At 59.6% G+C, this 20,216-nt stretch overlaps 1 protein-coding gene across 1 annotated transcript in view; it reads right to left on the bottom strand.

Moving 5' to 3' along the window:
* Positions 1–20,196, bottom strand: part of PTSG_06222 (uncharacterized protein) — a gene marked incomplete at its 3' end in the record, with an annotated part of 24,169 nt that extends 3,973 nt beyond the window's left edge. Inside the window, exons 1-27 of the mRNA XM_004993054.1 lie at positions 20,158–20,196; positions 19,739–19,851; positions 19,484–19,543; positions 19,095–19,283; positions 18,614–18,712; positions 18,024–18,400; positions 17,699–17,819; positions 17,451–17,559; positions 17,035–17,199; positions 16,687–16,808; positions 16,399–16,471; positions 15,952–16,059; positions 15,603–15,733; positions 15,252–15,417; positions 13,574–15,036; positions 13,143–13,304; positions 3,963–12,920; positions 3,723–3,783; positions 2,970–3,481; positions 2,485–2,652; positions 2,148–2,213; positions 1,919–1,980; positions 1,657–1,755; positions 1,389–1,487; positions 930–1,196; positions 513–618; positions 133–312 (exon numbers count right to left, since the gene is read on the bottom strand). Of these exons, the coding sequence (XP_004993111.1) occupies positions 133–312; positions 513–618; positions 930–1,196; positions 1,389–1,487; positions 1,657–1,755; positions 1,919–1,980; positions 2,148–2,213; positions 2,485–2,652; positions 2,970–3,481; positions 3,723–3,783; positions 3,963–12,920; positions 13,143–13,304; positions 13,574–15,036; positions 15,252–15,417; positions 15,603–15,733; positions 15,952–16,059; positions 16,399–16,471; positions 16,687–16,808; positions 17,035–17,199; positions 17,451–17,559; positions 17,699–17,819; positions 18,024–18,400; positions 18,614–18,712; positions 19,095–19,283; positions 19,484–19,543; positions 19,739–19,747 (13,932 nt within the window). The 5' untranslated portion in view covers positions 19,748–19,851; positions 20,158–20,196. The remainder of the gene's footprint in view (positions 1–132; positions 313–512; positions 619–929; positions 1,197–1,388; positions 1,488–1,656; positions 1,756–1,918; positions 1,981–2,147; positions 2,214–2,484; positions 2,653–2,969; positions 3,482–3,722; positions 3,784–3,962; positions 12,921–13,142; positions 13,305–13,573; positions 15,037–15,251; positions 15,418–15,602; positions 15,734–15,951; positions 16,060–16,398; positions 16,472–16,686; positions 16,809–17,034; positions 17,200–17,450; positions 17,560–17,698; positions 17,820–18,023; positions 18,401–18,613; positions 18,713–19,094; positions 19,284–19,483; positions 19,544–19,738; positions 19,852–20,157) is intronic.
* Positions 20,197–20,216: the final 20 nt, after the last annotated feature.

Here is a 20,216-nt window from a genome sequence, read left to right as displayed (position 1 = left end):
CCTGCACACATCGACGCACACACACACACACACACATCCCTACACACATCGACGCACATTCCTGCACACATCGACGCACACACTCACACTCAGACACACGCACATCCCTACACACACGTACACACAGCGCACCTGGGCAATTGCAGCATCAAACAGCAACACGTCCATGGTAATGTGCGGGTATCTGAGGTGGTAGCGGGTGCAGCTTTCCACCTCTTCCTCGGATTTGACATCCTTGAGGTATGAGACCACTGCATCCCGCTCCATATCAGACAGCCGAACTGACGCAGAGCCAACGGTGCCGTCCGCATGCTGTGGACGTGGCGGCGGTGATGCGATTCACGATTCAGTGAGGCGGACACATGAGAAGAACAACAAGAAGAGCAACACCCACGATTGCAACGAGAGCACCAAGTGTGAGTGCTCCAGTCGCAGCCAACAGCATGCTACTTGCTGCGCATCCCCATCACGCCCTCTGTCACGTCCCATCACGTCCCATCACATCCCATCACCTGTGTGGCGATGACGGTGCACTTGACGTTGGCGGGCAGCACGATACCGCGCATGTGCGCCGTGACTGGAATTTCAATGGACACAGATGGCCGCTCGCGCGTGTTCCTGCAGCAAACACACAAGAACCAGTGGTAAGACAATGGCAAGCGAGTCAGAACGGTGTGTGTGCGTTTGTTTGCGTGTGTGTTTGCGTGCGTGCGTTTGTTTGCGTGTTTGTGTTTGTTTGAATTGTCAGGCACCGGCGACAATAGGCAAGCACATCAGGCTGAAAACTCGCAGACACACACACACACACGCACACACGCATAAACAGAACATGTATGCATGCACATTGTTCCACACGGGGAGCAAGGAACGGAAACGCACAAACAAGCAAGCAACACAGCAAGGGGTAAAGGTAAAAGCACATGACATACGTGATCCAGCCGTTGGTAATGGAGTAGTTGTCGGCTTTGGTGTCCTGCGCAGCGTGGACGAACAGCACATCCTTCGTCAGCTCCGTCGGTACCTTGGGCACGTTCGCCGAGTTGGACAGCTCAGAGGCGCGCCGCTGCACGACAACGACAATCTTGCGAAGGCGGCTGGCCTCTGCCAGCCACAGCGGCAGCTCGTGCGATTGCACAGCGACACTCATCACCGACGCCCGCAGCGCACCGCTCACCGCCAACATCACACTCGGGCTCCTACAGTAGAGACGGAGAGAGAGTGTGTGTGTATGTGTGTATGTGTGAGTTAGTGAGTGTGTGTGTATGTGTGTGGGCTGCGTGAGTGGCGAGCCACACGCGCCGTGGTCAATGAAGACACGCAAGGACAGCACCAGCCCCAACGGGCAAGAAAAGCGCATAGGAGAACAGCACAATCAGAACATCGCGCACTTTTCCTTGGCGATGCGCTTGAGCACGGCGTCTGACATGACGCGAAGACAGGCCGCAAAGTCTCGGCCAAAGACAAGAGGGCAGCTCGTCTCCACCCATCTGCAGTCCAGCGCGCATGCCAGCCAACGCTGTGAGGACACGTACAGAGCAAGACAAGCAGCGGGTGGCGATTCGACAGGCACCGCAACATGTACGCAGCATGCACACGCAGCATACACGTGGATGAACCCAGCAGACGCATGCACAAACACGAACACGGGGCACGCACGTTGCAGAAGCGAGGCGCGATGTGGACACGAGGGGTGGTCGCGGGCGCACCAGCTGCTCAACGTCGTACTCGCGCATCTCAACAAGGCGGCACAACAGCCTGCCCAAAACAATACGCACCGCACACACGTATTCGCACGCGACACGTGAGTGTGAGAACAACCCTAGACATGCCACACATGCCACAGCTTTCCAACACACAGGTGTAACGAATAGTACACTGCAGAAATCACACACGATGCAAACGCGCGATTGAAACGTACAGGACGGCCGATTCAAGCGTCGTTTCCTTGCGCTGCATAAACGCGCTTACTTTCCGGCACATCTGCAGATGCGCCAATGTACGCACACACACACACACACAAAGTGGGGCAAGAACAAGCGCAAGTGAACGTGTGCCGTGTGACCAAGAATACCATACATACCGCAGGTCAAATCTGTTTTCCTCCTCAACGCACACTCTCCGCAGCACTTACACACACACACACACACCTGCAGGAAGTCAAAGTGCCGCTGGGCGTCGTGGAGATGGTGGCCCAACTCCAGGAATATGTCATGCTGATGGCGGAAACCGCTGCACACAAGCTGCTCACGCATCGCACATACATCGCACACACGTACAGTTCACAAAGCACGACGAACAAGTGAACAAGAGGTTGGGTTGTCAATGTCACAACAAACAATATAATGAATCGCGCATACACATGCACACAAACCACAAGAGCACCAAACTACAACTGCACACAAGCACGCATCTCTGCACATATGTACAATTATGCACGCGTACACATATACACATGCACACAATCAAGCAGCAGCATGACTGCACCTTGTGGGTGTCTGCGTCTTCGTCCTGTGAGACACCGGCCGTTGACAGGGGCGACAGGGAGAGGAGGAACGCTGTCCAGGCAATCACTTGCGTGTGAGCATCGCTCGCACTCACACCGGCACTGACAGCCTCGCTTGCTGCCAAGTGCTCGTACACGGCGCCATCAACCTTTGTGTGTGTGTGTGTATTTGTGTGTGTGAGTGTGTGTATTTGTGTGTGTATTTGTGTGTGTGCGTGTGTGTGTGTATTTGTGTGTGTGTGTGTGTGTGTTTGTGTGTGTGTGAGTGGTTGACGCAACATGTGTGGACATGAACAGAGCGTACGTCAGTTGAAGCTGCAAATCAGCGCGTGCAAACACATACACACACATACACAAACATACACAAACACAGATACGCATGTGCGCGAGCCTGCACAGACACACGCACACACACACACACACACACACAAACAAACCCGCCCCTCCTCCTCAACATCAGCGGTACCTTGAGGCATGGACCCAGCTGGTCAACGTCCATGCAGGCAGCGAGGCGAGACAGGGCTGACCGCGTGTACGCAGCAACGGCGGTGTCATCTTCAACGTCACCATCGCCAGAACTGCCATCACGGCCGCTGCCAGCGTTGACACCGGCAAGCGACGGCGTAAACTGAAAGTGCGTGCGCTTCGCTGCCTCTGCAATGACGGCCTGCTCGCGTGCGTCAAAGTACTCCGTGACGGGCACCGCCGCATCAGCGACCGCATCGGCCGTCCACTCGCGCGCGGCGTCAGAGGACGACAGCGCAACAACTCGCAGGTCGGCCAGGGCTGGCGGCCCGAACACGACGCTGCGCAGCCCAAAGGGGGATGGGGCAAACACGACGAGGAGCGTGGCCCACGCCGGCCACGGCTGCAGCCACTGAAAGGAGAGGGATGGCTGCCCGTACATGTGCTGGACAAGGGCTGTCACATCCTGACGCGGGCACACGCTGCCCAGGCGTCCAAGCTCAGCATGCACCACTATCCGAATCATGCACGTTTGTATGTGGTGGGTGGGTGTGGGTTTGGGTGTGAGTGTGAGTGTGCGTGTTTGTGCGCGTTTGCGCGTGCGAGGGAAGGTTGTCTGTCAAGGCTACAGTCACTGTGAAAGACACGCAGGCAACCCCCTTTGTCAACACACACGCACACACACACACACACACACGCACGCACGCACACGCACGCACGCACGCACGCACAGACGCATTTTGAATTTACGCACCAACGTATTCCGGCTGGTGAGTCGAGAAGTTGGCCAGGAGCGCGTCGGCGTTGTGGCGCTTCTGTTAGTTATGGGAGGTATTACAAGCAGTAGCAGCGTGAGCGGCCGACTGTGAGGCATGCGTCACCGTCGAGCATGAAGCAGGCGCGGCCAGTGTTTCTCTCACACAACTTCAAAACAGAGTCTCAAGCACAGTTTCACAACCACACACACACACAACACACACACGCAACTACGCACCGCCATGGTGAGGAATGTGTCAGGGGTGATGTCATCAGGTGGCATGTCATGGAATGCGCGGCTGTGCCAGAGGGAAGCAGCCAGGAGTGCACGCTGACACTGCAAAGACGACAGGGAATGGCCCTCGCTTGTTGCCTCGGTTTTTGTCTCCTGCTCTTGTGCCGCTTGCTCAATCATCACCCGCACTTCTTCTGGCGTCGGCGTTTCGCCCTCGCTTGCCTTGTCCTTCTCACCGGCCTTGTCCTTGTCATCGCCTTCTTCTTCCTCCTCTTTTTTCTTCTCGCCCTCCTGCTTGTCATCGCCCTCCTTCAGCTCCTCCTGCTTCGGCTTATCCTCGCCGCCATCGCCATTGTCAGCCACCGCGTGTTCTTCACCTTCCACCTTCTTCTTGTCATCCTTGGCGCCTGCAGCCTCGTCTTTCTTTTTCTCTCCGTCGTTGTCCTTCTTGTCCTTGTCACCCTGGCCATCGCCCTTGTCGTCGTCAGCGTCTGCCGGGCGCATCACCATCACCGCATGCCTCCCGCGGAAGTGGTGGTTCTGCCACACCATCAGCAAATCACGACCAGGCAGCGCAGACAGCGTCGTGATGGCTGTTGTCGCGCTACGCACCGCACCAGCACGAGGGCTTGTCTCGTTTGCATCGGTCCCTTTACCAACACCGCCTTTCTCTTCCTGGCCCTTTGCCTGCTCATCCGCCTTGCCCTCCTTCTCGCCCTTGGCATCCTTGTCATCCTGTGCCGACGCGTTCTCTTCTTTGCCCTTGTCCTTGTCCTTGTCCTGTTTCTCGTCCTGTTTCTCGTCCTTGCCCTCGCCTTGGTTCTCCGCGTTATCATCGCCATCCTTCTTCTGCTTGTCCTTTGCTTCCGGCGCGTCGCTGCCCTCGCCCTTTGCGTCGTCCTTCTTCTTGCCCTCATCTTCGGCCTTGTCAGGGCCTCCCTTGCCCTTATTCTCTTCGTTGGCTTCCTCCCCTTCCACCTCGTGCTCCTCCCCCTCCTCAGCCTGGACGGCCAGGTCGCCAAGGTTCACCCATCCCGGCAGGTGCCTGTATTCCTCCGATGCCACAGAGGCAACCGTCGTGGGATGCAGGGCCGCCCAGCACCGGCGAAGAGGAACACAACGCCGCCGCTTGTAGCGAGCAGCACTGTCATTGCCGTGCTCCTTGCCGCCCTTTGCATCCACGCCGTCGGCGTCATCATCGTCATCCTTGTCATCGCCGTCAACAACAACCACGTGGCCGCTCAGGATGAACATGGGCCCGGTGCGGAGGCGGCCGACGAGGCGCTGCGCCTGCTGTTCCAGCGTAATCTCCCGACCGTCGTCGCTCGAATCATCGCCGCTGTTCATGCGTTCGTTGTAGCGGTCAGCAAACGCCGCCTCGCGCGAGTGCACATCCTCAATGCCAGCCATGACAAGATCAGCGTCCAGCTCGTCTTCCCCCTCTTTCTTGTCCTTGTCTTTGTCTTTACCCTTTGCTCTGGCCTTGGCCTTATCAGCGCCGCCCAACCGCAAGCGCGCTCGCCGTCTCTCAAAGAACTCACGCTTCTCCTTGTAACGATCCAGCAAGCGCCCACCTTCTGCAGCATCCTCGCCCTCCTCGCCGCCGCCCTTCCACAGGTCCTTCGTCTCCAGCATGCGAAGCCGCGCATCGTCCTCCTCCATCTCCGCCCGCAGGTACGCGTCCTGTATCTCATCGCCCGTCATCTTGCCGAGCACAATCGTGTCCCGCCCCGCGCCGGCGTGTATCTTGATCGTGCGCACCGGCAGCGACACGCGTGTGGGCGTGCCCCACATGACCACGTCATTGCCCATGGCAAACCGGAACTCGGACACCGTCTCCACGCCCTGCTGGTGTTGAAGGGCGTTGGCTGGCGCGCTGCCTTCGTTTGCAGCCGCAAACACGTCTTCCGCACCAGGCGTCGACACCCTTGGCCCAGCCGACAGCTGCGACGCGACAGAGTGCGCGGCGCTCGTGCGTGACTCGCCGGCAGTCTCTGCTTCGTTCTGCACCGTCAGGTGGATCCAGATTGGCTGCGCACGCGCACTCGTTGTCACCGCCAAGACATACCTGCCCTTGCGAATGTTCTCCAGCTTGATCTGATAGCGCCGGCGATGCGTCTCGGCCGTGTTGACAACACTCACGCGCGGCGACGCCATGTACACCATGGCCCGCTGCTCCTCCAAGCTCAAGACGCCCTTGGCCGGGGGCCACGAATAGCCCACATCCTGCATGCTTGACACGATTCTGGCGTCACCACCACCGTCAGCATCGTCCGCACCAACATCCATGGCTGCTGGCGTGCTGGTGGTGGGAGAAGCAGTGGCACTCGATGCGTCATCCTCCTGCTCCTCCTCCACGTCCTCCGACTGCTTCAGCTGCTGCTGCTGTTGCCGCTGCTCTTTGTCAGGGTCAGTCGTGCCGCGTGCAGACTGTGAATGCTTGCTTGAACCCTGACTACCACTGGTGTCTTCCGGGCCACAGTACATGCGCACGGACACGGGCATCTCCTTTGCGATGGACACGGCGTTGGCCGGTGCCGCAAGCACCGCGCGCCCCTGATCGCGACCACCATCCTCGGCGCTGTCCGTGGAATCATCGTTGCTTCGCTCGCCCACAGTGGTAGTCGCGTCCCCGCGTGTTGCCGCTTCGGACTTGCTGTGACCAAACAGCTCCACAAAGAACGAGAACACGTGGGTCAAGCGCGTGCGGTGAACGGTGGCTGTCAGCATCACGTCGACGTGCTCCGGTGCATATTGCTTCTTCAGCTCATCATCATGTTCATCAGCGTGGTCCCCAGTGTGGTCGCTCGTGGTGTCTGTGCCATCCGTGCGCTTGCTGTCACCACATGTGGCCGTGTCTGTGGCACCAGCAGTGCTAGCAATCGCTGCCCAAGTGCGCTTGGCAGCATCCGTGCTTGCGGCCTTGTTGTCGCTATTTGCGGTGTCATGGGATCCTGCAGTGACGCCCGACGTTCCGTGCATATCTTGGAATACGCGGCTGTGAGCAGTGGCAACCTTCACAAAGCGCGATATGGTTGGTGCGGGCACCCTCACATCGCCAGTATCACCACCATCTCCTTCGACATCGTCACCGCCAGCAGCAGCATCACCACCATCATCACCAGCGTTGCCGGCTGCTGACGACAATCGAGATGCCGGCCGTGAGTGTGTCAACGATGCTTTGAGCCCAACCAAGTCGCTCAGAAGCACGTGCGCCACGGGCACTTCGCCCAGCAGGCCCGCTGCGTGTGCACACGCATGCCCGCGCGTTCCAGCGGCTGCACACACGAAATCCAGGAGGAAGGCGAGGCGCGCCTGTCGCTCGGGGCTCCACTGCGCGTGCTCCTGCTCGTTGCAGGGCAGCAGTGCCGACACGACACGTGGGCGGAGACGGCCCGGTGCAATGAAGGGCGATGCAGAGGAAGCACTGGCTCCCGGCGCCAGAGCAGATCCGGGGTCCGCGCGAACCTTGGCTTTGGCCTTGCTGCGGTCTCCGCCAGCGTCAGAATCCTTTTGCTGATCCTGGACCGCCTCCTCACCCGCTTCTTGTTCCTCTTCTTTGGCCACCTTGTCCTTCTTTGCGCCCTTTGCAGCACCGCGCCCCTTCATCCCATCATCGCCCTCCTCACCGTCCTCATCGTCGTCGTCCACGTTGGGGTGGACCATTCGCCGCACGGCGTCGCTGCGCTTGAGCAGCTCCAGTGCGTCCACCACGTTTGCGCCAAATGCGCTCGACCACAGCACGCGCCGCTGGTGGTGCTTGGCCACTTCCGTTGGTGCCGACGCCTTCTTGCCCGAGCTGTCCTTGTTCTTCTTGTCCTTCTCCTTGTCCTTGTCTGCGCCTGTGGCCTCGTCCTTCTTCTTGTCGCGGCGACCTGTGGGCAAAACACCCGCCCACCACGACGCCCTGACAGTCTTGCCTGCATCACTGCTGGCTCCGCCACGGCCGCTGTCGGCCTTGGAGCTGTCGCCAGCAAAAGCGGTTACGTCGCCGCCATCCCCTGTCCATCGCGTGAGGAGGGTGCGTGGCACAACCGCTGCGTGTGCGTGCGAGTGGCCGAGCATCAGCGCCGGCGGTGTTAGCAGCACCTCGCGCCCGCCGCTGGATCGCCAGCCAAACCCAGGCCCGCCCTGCTGCAGCGATGCCTTGGACATGAAGTTGAACATGTGGCTGCGGACAAGATTCGCGTCAATACGCGACAGCGGGCTGAACGGCGCCGTCTGATCAAGCACGGGCCCAAGCCACTCCTGTGCCTGCGCCTGTGCCTGCGCCTGCGCCTGCGTATGTGTCTGCACCTGCGCCTGCGTCTGTGCCTGCGCCTGCGTATGTGTCTGCTTGTTCGAAGGGTTGTGGTTTGGTGTGGCCTTCAGTTTGAGCGCGCCTGGGCTGGTGGTACCCGAAGACGCGTGGGTGATGTATGACGAGCTGCTGATGGCCTCGCACAGCAGCTGCTTGGTCGCTTTAAGCCTGGCTGCTTCATCTGCGTCATCACTGCTGCCGCCACTGCTGCCACTGCCCTCCGCAGCCTGGCTCGGATGCATGAGTTCAAACGTGCGTGCAACACCGGTCATGTCCTGCGTGTTGAAGCGAACACCAAGCGCTGCCAGCACGCGCTCCAGCGACGCGTCCGCGCCCTGCTTGCGCGTAAACGGGACACTTTTCCCCGCCCAGGCAGCAACGTTCAGGGCGACGGCCTCGCGGTGGCGCATGCCTGCACGGAACGACTCGGCAGCGGCGGATGTGAGCACCGTGTCACCGCCATCGCCATCGCCATCCGCACCACCCGTTCCCCCTTGCTGCAGGGGATGAACGCTGGTGTCAAGGCGGGCGGCGTCGCCTCCATCACCTTCACGTGCGTCGCACTTGTCGGCTGCAGTTGTGTCGGCAGGCGTGTCCTCGGATGTGCTGTGCAGGCGGGAGAAGGCAGGGGAAGGCGCCTCTGCTCTGGCCAACGGCAGCATGCCAAGAGGGGTGGTGGGCATGAGGCCGTGGCGGTCGTGCCCGCGCACGAGCAGCACATTGGGTGGGCTCTTCTCCTCCTCGTCGCACGCAGAAGATACCATAAACGTGTCCTCCGTTGCCGCTGCGCCGTGGGAGCCGAGCAGCGCAAGTGCATCCGTGTTGGACGCCGGCGACTGCAGCAGCACAAGCACCGCGCGCTTCACAACAGCGAGGCACTCGTCGTACTCGTCGGAGAGGAGGCGGCCCCACGTGGCCACGACCGCCTGTGCGGCCTGCAGCGCCACATGCGCCGTCCAGCCGTCCCCAGCGGTATCCAGCAGCGCCGCAACCTCCGCAAACAGGAAGAAGCGCTCGTGGGTCTGCAGCTCTGGCCGCACGCCCAGCTGCAGCACGCGCGTCACAGCACCGCCAACCGTCCATGACTGCAGCAGCTCCTGCGCATCGCGGGCAGCATCGGCAGCATCCAGGTCCGTGTACGTCGCCAGGGCTGCATCAGGGGTGGCCAGCAGCTGCTGTGACAGCAGCGGCGACACCTTTCGCACCTGGTATGCCGCTGTGCCGCCAGCCATGCTCAGCTGGAGCGGGGTGATGGACTCTGTCGTGACGAGCACCATCATCGGCAGTGAGTCCAAGGCCTGCACAAGGCGCGTGCCCTCCGCTTCCTCGTGGCCAACACGCTCCAGCACCTGTACAACGGCCTGTCTGCAGGCGCTCACCCCTGCGCGAACGGCACCCGTCACGTCGAGCTCGTAATCGTACAGGGCCGCTCCAGGGTCCTTGAACGCGTCTGGCGATGATGACGATGACGAAGACGGCCCCGCTGACGGCGACGAGGAGCACAGTGTGCCCACCATGACGGGCTGAACGAGGGATGGCGCGGCGTACTTGACATCAAGCAGCGCCTGCACATCCACGCGCTCATCAGCCAGCGCAAGCACGGGCGCGCTCATGTAGTGCACAGTGACAGACATTGTGGCCGTGTTGGGTGGCTGCTCGGTCAGCCGAAGCGTCAGAAACACCTCCTCCACAGTCTGCGCGCACGAAAACATGAACTTGTGCACGGGCCCTTGCTTCAGCTGCCGTGCCACGGACAGCTCCAGGTGCTCCCGCACGAGCACGGTTGGTGAGGATGCCGGCGCTGTGGGGGCCGTGGTGCCAGTACGGCTACTGGCGCGTGCGCTGGTGCTTGAACGTTTGGTGGTGTCTTCCAAGAGGTGTGGCACCCGCTGCTGCTGCCCGTGCAGCTGGTGTTGCTGCTGGGACACTAGCGTCGAGATGATGTGCCACAACAGCGTCCCTGGCTGTGCGGCGTGGATGTCGTTGCCAAGCACGAGGCGGAGCCACGTATCAAGGGGCGCGCCGGGCGGTGTGCGCAGCAGGCGAGCAAGCGCAAACGCGCTGTACGTGCTGCCAACGTGCAGCCAGCGTGGCACGAGCCACTGCGTTGCTTGGAAGCAGAACCTGGCCAGGGCTGGCTCCGTGGAGGTGAGCGACACGACAGCTGACTTGATGCTGTTGGTGGCGTCCAGCACAGCGCGCAGATCTTCAGAGTGCCAGGACTGGATTGCCGAGGGCCCACACAGCAGCATGCGCGCCAGGAGCGCAGCCGTGCACTTGAAGGCGAACATCTGCTCCCAGTACTTTGCACTGCGAGCATGAACACCACCTTTGTCAGTGGCGCTGTGCTCCTTCTCATTGATGCTGTCGCCCTCGCTGGCGCAGCCGTTGCTGGTGTCCGATTTCGCCTCGGCAGCGGCCTTGGCCAGCGCCACCATGTCAGGCACGCTCCTCAGCAGCTCTGCCCACTGCAGCAGCAGGGTGCGGAAAAAGGCGGGCGAGACGGACAGCTGAAACGAGTGCGGTCGCGACCACCGACGCAGCACCATCAGCTCTTCCGTGGGCACTGACACAATGGCCATCACAGCAGAGGGCGTGCTCGCCACGGTGCCATCACAGCTGCCGTCGCTTTTCAAGCAACAACTGTCCTTGGGAGCGGTGTCCGTGGAGGCCCCATCAACGCTGTCATCACCAACACCACCATCACCACCATCACCACCATCACCACCACGGGCGCCTGATGGTGCCGGCGACGACGACGACGACGGCGACGACAACAGCAAAGGCGACGTTGGCGGTACGGCTGTTGCAAATCCACCGAGTGGCGTCAGCAAACGCGAGATAGCGGGCGCAATACCGGCAGGGGCAACGCGAGCCCCCTCGATGCCAACCACTGTGAAGGTGAGGTCGACATGGCCCGAAAACCCGGCAGGGAACGGCCCAATCGTGAAATTGGCTTCATCGTACAGCAGCAGAAACGCGCTCGCGCCGAGCGGCCGCATGGCAATGTGGCGGAAGCTGTAGTAGCAGGGTGCCATCGGAGGAGCGTGTGCCGCTGTTGTCGTTGAAGTTCCCGACGAGGTTGCCGTTTCTGTCGCCGATTCTGTCGATGCTGCTGTTTGTGTTGCTGTTGGTGTTACAGATGGTGATGTGGCGTCCGCCACCATAACAGCGCGGGCACAGACCTTGACGGGCCGCACCCACAGTGACTCTGAGTCGGGGATGTCAATCCACAACGCAACGCCGCGAAGGCAGACCCCAGTGTTGACAGGCGTGGACACACGCAGCCGCATCCTTGCTGTGGGCCCGAGGCGCGGCCCCACGTGCGCAGCGCAGCTGTTGGCATCACCTTCGTGGCCGTAACCACCGTTTGTTTTCTCTTCCTCGTCTACTGCTTCCTCGTCTTCTTCTTCCTCATCTTCCTCATCTTCGTCGTGCTCTTTGGGGACGTTGTGTCTCTCGCCCTTGGCGGCCGGGTCGCCAGGCGTCACGGCAGGACGGTTGCGGCTCGCGTTCTCGCTGCCGTTCGCGTCGTCACTGTTGGTGGTGGCGGTGGTTCCGTGCTCTTCGCAGGGCTCGGCGCTGCTTGAGAGGCAGGAAGGGACCGTATCGGGCAGGTGGGCCAGCTGCACGCATGTGCGCGCCATTGCCGTGTGTTTGGCATCGGCGCTGGCGCTGGCTTTACCCGACAGCAAGAAGCGAAGCTCTGCGTCAAGGGCAGCGCGGGCATCTGCGTCCTGCACGTCTGTCAGAAGCCGGTGGCACAGGGACGAGTACAGCACGCACGACACGGTGTGTTCTGTCACCTCCTCCCCAACACTGGCCACCACCAGGGCGGTGTCCGCCTGGCGGCGTGACAGCCAGCACGCACTGTCATCGGTCATCGCTGACCAGAACGACGTGCGCGCCGGCGAGCCCAAGTCAGCCAGGGCGCGCGGCAGTGATGGCGGCGCACCTGAGGAAGACACGGCAGAAGCGGACGACGAAACACTGGCAGGCGTGGTCGCATCGTGCGTGGTTGACGACGATGCTGAAGCCGTTCCTGTTGCTGCTGTTGCATCAGCACGTGTCGCTGACGATGCTGGGGGCGGCGACGACTGCTTGCGAGGGTACGACGACACGTCGCCAGGGGCCGGTGGAGATGACGATGACGATGACGATGACGATGGTGGCTGTGGTGGCCGCGACGATGCTGCCGTGGCAGCGAACGGCGCGGTGGGGGTGGAGGCGGGGGTGGACAGCCCCCTGGTGAGCGTCTTGAGAGGGTCCTCCGTCGTGAGCAACGAGGACAGCGGCAGTGTCCGCAACACCTTGATGTCTGTTGGGGACTGCAGCTGCCACACGCACTTGTCCGTCGCCACCACGTGACGCGAGTCGCACTGAAACGCGGCGGGCTGCGCTGATCGCGGGCTGAGCCGCAGGCCATACTCGATTGGCCGCACATCTGTGACCGTGTTGGTGGAGCCGGCCGTGCCCGTGAGAGCGTGCTCGGGCCACGCCATCACCATGTACCCACAGGTGGAGGTAACAAAGCTGAGGAACGATGGGCACATGCGCTTTTGCGTGCAGCACACGTAGAGGCTGTCCTTGTCTTGTGTCTGCGTCACGTGGATGACGTGCTTGACCCGCTCATGCAGTCGCGACGCCAGCGACGCGTCGCTCTGTTCACGCACGTGAGATGACACGTTGAATTGGACGTGTGAGGGAGTTGGCGCATGGCAAGGAGCGACCAAAGAAGGTGGGGCCCAACAACACAACACGCACACGACACTGGGACAACCATCACAAAATGACACAGCTACACGCCTACGCGCAGGAACGTGTACACGTGTACACGGAAATGTGCACAAAAAAACTGTAAGAACGGGAGCAAGCGTGCGTACCGCGCGCTGGAGGAGGCGCCGGTCTGTAGTAACAATGGAAATCTGCTCATTGTGGAGAAAGCAGCTGAGGGCTTCAAATGCGCCTGTTTCGCTGTCCTCAGCCTTGATCTGCTTCCACGGCAGCTTGGACGACAGCCCACTCGACGTTGACGCAACGTACACCTGCAAACCGGCAGAGGTGGCGGCAGGCAACAGCACGTGGCGGTGTAAGAAAAAAAAAAAGACAAGACAAAGTGTTGGATATGTGGGGAGCAGAAGAGAGAGAGAGAGAGAGAGAAAGAGAGAGAGAGAGAGAGAGAGAGTGTGTGTGTGTGTGTGTGTGTGTGTGTGTGTATGAAGGCAGCAGGGTGCACATGAGTGCATGGACGCATGGCCGCATCGCGGTTGGAGACAAAGTGCAGCCCAGCACGACAGCAGAGCGCACTACACACCGTGTGGTCCGTGGTGACAATAGCGATATGCGAGGCAGAGACGTCAACATCGATGACAGCCGTAACTGTAAGCGGTAGCGCAACCTCCACGCGGTCATCGCCCTCTGCTGCGACTGTCGCCTCGCCAGCTGTTGCCTCAGCTGGCCCTGTTGCCTCAGCTGGCCCTGTTGCCTCACCAGTCGCTGCTGTGGAGTGAACCGCATCGCTTCCAGCCACGTCAGCATCACCCTCCTGGCCGACACCATCACCCTCACCGGCCTCAGGTTCCTTGGCCGCTGGTGTCGCCACCGTCGCTGAGGGCGGCACGCGATCGCGCTCTGGAGACCAGCGTGGCGGGCGGTGTGGGTGGCGGCGGGCAATTGACGCCATGCTCGGCGCCCACAGCTCACGCAGCAGGCTGCCCTCGTCTACGTCGTCTCCATCACCACTCATGGCCGTGTCAACATCGAGCACACCATCAGCACCCTCGCCCGCGGACTGCCCGTTGGCATCGGGAGATGGCGCCTTCAGGTCGCCCACGCCGCCACTTGCCTTTTTCGCCAATGCATCTCCGGTCCCCTTCTTCTTCTCTTTCTTCTCTTTCTTCTCTTTCTTCTTTTTCTTCTTCTTCTCCTTCTTCTTGCTCCTCTTGCTACTGTCCTTAGCCTGTCCCAGCGTGCTGTTGGCTGACAGCCGTGCGGTCCCCGTGCCCTCCTTCTTGTCCTTTTCCTGCGCGTCTGCGTTGGGCTGCAGGTGATCCAGCACAAAGGAGACGCGAGGCCGCTTCTTCTTCCGCATTGCCGTTGCCAAAGATGCTCCAACCTCCGTTGCTGTCTTGTCGGTGTCAGCACCACGCTCTTCCTTGTCGTCATGACCCTGTTCTTCGCTGCCTTCACCAGCACCTTCGGCCTTGCTGCTGCCTGTGGGTGTGCCGTCGGTGGCAGCGCCACGCGTGCCCTTTTCTGCTTCGTGTCGTGTGGTCGTGGTGGAGGCGGTGGAGGTGCCGGGCGTCTTGTCACCGCCTTCTTCCCGCTCTGCCTTTGCTTCACCTTGCTGCGCGTCTTCTCCTTCTTCTTCTCCAACACCATTCGCACTGGCTTCTTCGCCGTCTTCTTCGCCGTCTTCTTCCTTCAGGACAGCCAGTCCACTTGACGCCAGCCCGTGCTCTGCCGCCTGTGCTGCCTTGCCTTCGAGCTGCTCGTTTGCGCGCTTCAGCATGGCAGCGAGGCCGCTCTCCTCGCACGGCCTGCCCGCCAGCCGACGCAGCACTTCCCGCGCATTGCGGCGCGCTGCACTGCGCAGCATCAGCACTCGCCCAACAACACCCTCGTTGCGGTGCTGCTGCTGCTGCTGCCGCGATATTGATGGGGACGATGACGATCGTAGCGTCGATGATGATGATAATGATGACGGGGCTGGACGCAACGCCCTCCGCTCGCCGTTTAAGCGAGTGCGCATTGTCCGCCGCCGCCCGGTGAGCCGGTCTGAAGGCCATGATAATGGCAGAGGGCAGATGTGGGTGAGAGTATGAGCGAGTGTGTATGTGCAAGTGAGTATGTGTAAGTGAGTATGTGTGCGGGGCGGGGTGTAGGGTTCGGCTGTCAACAAAGCAATCCCCAACATGAGTCCGGAGAACACAGCAGCAGCAGCAGCAGCAGCAGCAGCAGCAGTGAAGATGGTGTGTCACGAATCGTACTACCTTTGCCGCCGTATCGCTTTGAGAACTTTGTCGAGGCCGAGGAGGCAATATCGAGCACAAACAGCGGGTTGGCAACGACAACAAGTGCACCCGTTGTTGTGCGCAACAGCAGCTGGCGCCGGTTGTCGGCGCTCGCAAACACAACAACATCGACAATGCCCTCGCCCTTGGGGGGGAGGGGCGATGAAAGGCAGAACGAATAACGGAGAACCGCAGAGACGGAAGCATTGAGTGGATGTAATGGGCGTGAGGTGGGGCAAATTACATGAAGTGCGCGTGTCAAGAAATTCAGGACACAAAACGGGGGCAGGGGAGACTGCGCGAGCAATGTGGAAAAATCATGTGACGTACTGGCTTGAGGGAGATGTTTGTAAGGCGCTGCTGGATGGTTTCCTTGGTGTTGAAGATGAAGATGGCGTTCGATTGCATCAGGAAGAGGTACTCGTGCTCCGACCACAGCCGCACACACTTCACGGGCTCGTCTGTGACGGTGGGGGCAATGGAGCAGGGACGAAAGGGGAATGTTCAAACAGGGTGGTGGCGTGAACAATCGGTTGGGGCGGGGTGAGCAAAAGGTTGGGAGGACAATGGGATGCAGAACAGGGAAAAAGGCCTTGCTCGCGAGAGAGAGAGAGAGAGAGAGAGTGTGTGTGTGTGTGTGTGTGTGTGTGTATGTGTGTGTGTGTGAGTGCGGGCGCACCAAATGAGGCGAGGACGGAGAGTTTTGGTGGCACAGTTTTGTCCTCCACCATGGTCAGCATGTCAAAGTTGGAACGCTGGACAAGAAGGCGGTCGGTGATGTTCTCAGCTGCATAAAAATAATGAATGAATGAATGTGCGTGCGCGTGTATGTGTGTGTGTGTGTGTGTGTGTGTGTGTACGAATGCAAACGATGAGTGGAAGAGTTTGATTTCAACATCCAGAAAATGTCCAACAAGCACTCACTCACTCACTCACTCACTCACTCACTCACTCATTCACTCACTCATTCACACACACACACACTCACTCACTCGCTCACTCATTCACTCACTCACTCACTCACACACGCTCACACACTCGATCACTTCCCCTATGCGTCAACACAACGATGGCCAACACAACGGTCCCCTCGCCCCTCTTTCATGTCATGGTGAAACGGGCGCACCGAGGAAGATGTATGATCCCGTCAGTCGAAACACAGGCGTGCCCGAGTTCAACTGCAGCCGCTCCCAGTCGTCCTGATGACGGCACACACGCGCACGTACATGCACGCACACGCACGTGCATTTCAGGGGAAGGGACAAGGAGAACGGGTGAGCTGGTGTGTGCTGATGTGCGGTACATCACACACCATCACATTGAACCGCGGAACAGCTCTCACTCGCGTTTGACACGCCACCCCCAAGTTGGTTCCGCCCTCCCCTGAAAAGGTTGCGAGCAATGGATGACATACGTGCGCTGTGTCCTGGTCGAGCTTCAGGGTAAGGGACTTGATGTAGACGTTGCAGCCAAACTTGACCGCGTCCATCCACGACGACGTCATGTACGCATCAAACCGGTCCCCAAGCAGTTGGCCTACAGGTCATTTGGGATGAATTGGGCGAGGACGTGAGCGTTGTGTGTGTGTGTGTGTATGTGTTTGTGTGTTGTGTGTTGTTGTGTGTGTGTGTGTGTGTGTGTGTGTGTGTGTGTGTATGCCTGTGTCTGTGTCGGTGTCGGTGTCGGTGTCGGTGTACGTGTGTGCGTGCGCTTGTCTGTTTGTCTCTCTCCCTCTCGCTGTCTCTCCCCCTCTGGGTCGTACAGAGGGTGCAGGAGCGCGTCAGGCTGCCGGGATCCGAGACGCGCTCCAGTTTGTCAAAGACAACATGATCTTGCATCATGATCGAACGGGTGTGGTCTGCTCGCGCAAGATGGATGCAGCCATTGCTGCTGTGTGGATCGAGGCACAGCGCGCTCGTTTCCCAAACTGAACGCACAGCAAGGCAATACGTAAGAACGCGTGGCATATTTCTGGTGGAGCAATAACGGCGTGGACTACACACAGGCAAACAAACAACCATGGCGTGCGCCATGCCCTGACCAGTAAGCACGCGAAACCAGAACAACACCATCGCCACCATCCACGGCAAGCGCAACCACCACCAACACCACCACCAACACCACCACCAGCAACGCCAACGCCAACGACAACGACAACGACAACAACAAGCGCAGCACCGATGGGGAGTGCGGAGGAGCGCCAGCATATGTGGGGGCGAAAGGCGTGGGTGAACAAATGGCACTGCTTGTCCTTGATCATGTCTGTCGTAATCACCGCACCAACAATCTGCGCGATTGCAGCCAACACAGGGACGGAAGAGGGCAAGCGTAAGAATTTGCACTGAGAAACGTCAGCCACAGGCTGGCCGCCACACCTTGGCCAACACGTGTGCAGCAGCAGCAGCAGCAACCACCAATGCGCGTACGTCGTATTGCGCTGCGGGTGCCTGGCCCTCGTGCGGAATGACGTGCAGCTTTGTCGACTCTGCCACGAGGACATACACGGTGCCATCGGCAATGGTGGCCGACACGGGCGTGACGGACTCGCTTGGAAGGGGGATGGGAGTAGTGACGGTGGAGACGTTGTCGATGAGATGGGGTTAGGATGAGGGTTAGTGGCATGTGATGGCGACGGTGTTGTGGAATGTCGCGGAAGCAACACATGGCACGCAGACAAGAGCACACACATACGCACGCGCATACACACACACACACATGGCACGCAAACGAGCACACACAAGAGCGGCTTACCCGAGAGGGGAGGGCTTGATAAAGGCAATGCTGAGCTCGCCCGGTGTTGGCGTCGGCACGAGCTTCACAAACGTCGAGGCTGTGAGGTAGAAGAGCGCGCCGTTGCCTGCAAGCACGCACGCGGAGTCCAGGTCAATGCCCAGTTGCGACAGGCGGCCTGCATCACGCACGCGCATGCTGGTGGCGGAAAAGTCCCGCTCAGGGAGGAGCGTGTTGACAATGTCGCGAGGCTGTAGTGGGGCAGGCGAATGCGGGGAGCACGTGTCGACGGAGGAGGATGCCGCTCCTGTCAGGTCCGGTGGGGGCGGTGCTCGCGGCACAATGGACGTGGAGTGCTGCATCCATACACCCGTCGACATGTGCAGCTGCGCCAAAGGCTGTGTGTGTGTTTTTTTGTTTTTGTTTTTTTGTTTTGTTGGTTTTTTTTTTTTTTTGTTTTGTGCGTGTGTGTGTGTGTGTGAATATGAACAGGATTGTGAGGTAAAGGCACTTATAAAGCGCCGGCAGCATGATTAGCGCTCAAGCACATCCACACACCACCTCCACGAGTTCATTAACACTCTATATCCTCCCGCCTCCGTCTTCATCACCTCGGAGACTGGGATGGTGCGGTGTGAGCCGCGAAGTTGCGACGCCAACACGAGCATGGCAGACGCATCGCCGCTCGCAACGACAACAGCCACCCGAATCTGCTCGACAGCACAGGAGGAGGCATAGAAGATGAAACGTGACGTAAAGTAGAGGAGAGGTGAAGGAAAGAACGTAATTGGGTGAGCATTGTTAGTCTGTGAGTGTGTCCGTGTGTCTGTGTCCGTGTGTCTGTATCCGTGTGTCTGTATCCGTGTGTCCGTGTGTGTGTGTCTGTGTGTGTCTGTGTGTGTGTTTGTGTTGGCTCTTGTCGACCATGCATGCACACAAACAAAACACACAGCGAATACACAGAGCTGCATCTGTGGGCACATGTTCCCTGACAAGCACGCACCCTCTCCCCTCCCCCCCCCCTCACGAATGTATTCCAAACACACACACACACACACACACACACACACACACACACACACACACACACACCTCAACGATGAGCCGTTGGAGCGTGCTGTGATCGCGGTGTGCGCGCTGCAAGTTGTCCAGAGCCTCCAAGATTGCGCCGAGGATGTCGTTGTCGGTGCCGCTGTCTCGATCGGACACGAGCGGCTGCAGCTGCCCAAATCTGAGCTTACTCGTCACATACTTCACGCGCGTCACAATGCGCTCGGCAGCCTTGCACACACACGCACGCACACAAGTGCAGCGTGGTCATACGTGAGAACTTCGAATGCGCAGTGCGCAGTGCGCAGTGTGTAGTGTGTACAGTACGCTGCGCAGTGTGCAATGTGTGCAGTGTGCGGCGTGCTGCTGTTGTGGCAGCGCCCATGCAATCAGAGCACGCGAGCAACACAAACAGCGGCAGGATGTGCTACCTGTGGATTGGCACTGCTGGCAGACTTGATCTGCTGTACAATGTACTGCAAGGACTGCGGCTGTGGGTGTGGGTGGGTGTGAGCGAGAACCAGCAACACAGGGAGGGCATCAAGTTGAAAAAGCCAGCATTAGCGCAAGGAAATGTGGCACACAGCATCAGGAAAGCGCGGCACCACACAGCACCACACAGCACCAACGCAACGGCAAGAACCAAAGCAAACCAGGCTGCACTGTCGCCACACAGCCTGCCTCACATTGGTCATGATGACGTTGGGTGCGGCGCTAATGCACCGCTGTCTGTGAATCGAACTGGCAGTGGAAACGAGAGTGGGCGTCGAACGTGCTTCGGTGTGTCACTGTGACCAAGCTGAAGAAGGCGAAATAACAACGCACAGCGAAAGGAATGGCGGAGGATGGCGAGCCGTCACTGTGAGCACCGCAAGAAGCAGACGGGACTGTCGACAACTGGCAGTTGGATGGCTGGTGTGTTGACAAGTAAACCAGCCACGAAATGCTCGCAATCAAAGAGAACAAGCGTTGGCACCAGCCAGGGTTGCAACACCAGTGCGAGCGCACTGTGCAGGCCTCTGTGGCGGTGACTCAACAACAAACCAAGGAGCAAGACAGGATCGACTACCACACCAACACCACCAACAATGTCCCCTCTGTTCACCTCAACGTCCTCTTTCTTCTTCTTCTTCTTCTTGCGCGGAAATGGTGGACGCGATTACG

Source organism: Salpingoeca rosetta (assembly GCF_000188695.1).
Source record: "Salpingoeca rosetta unplaced genomic scaffold supercont1.14, whole genome shotgun sequence".
Lineage (NCBI taxonomy): Eukaryota > Choanoflagellata > Craspedida > Salpingoecidae > Salpingoeca > Salpingoeca rosetta.
The sequence above is the reverse complement of the archived record's forward strand: the minus strand, read 5'-3'. Positions and strand labels throughout refer to the sequence as shown.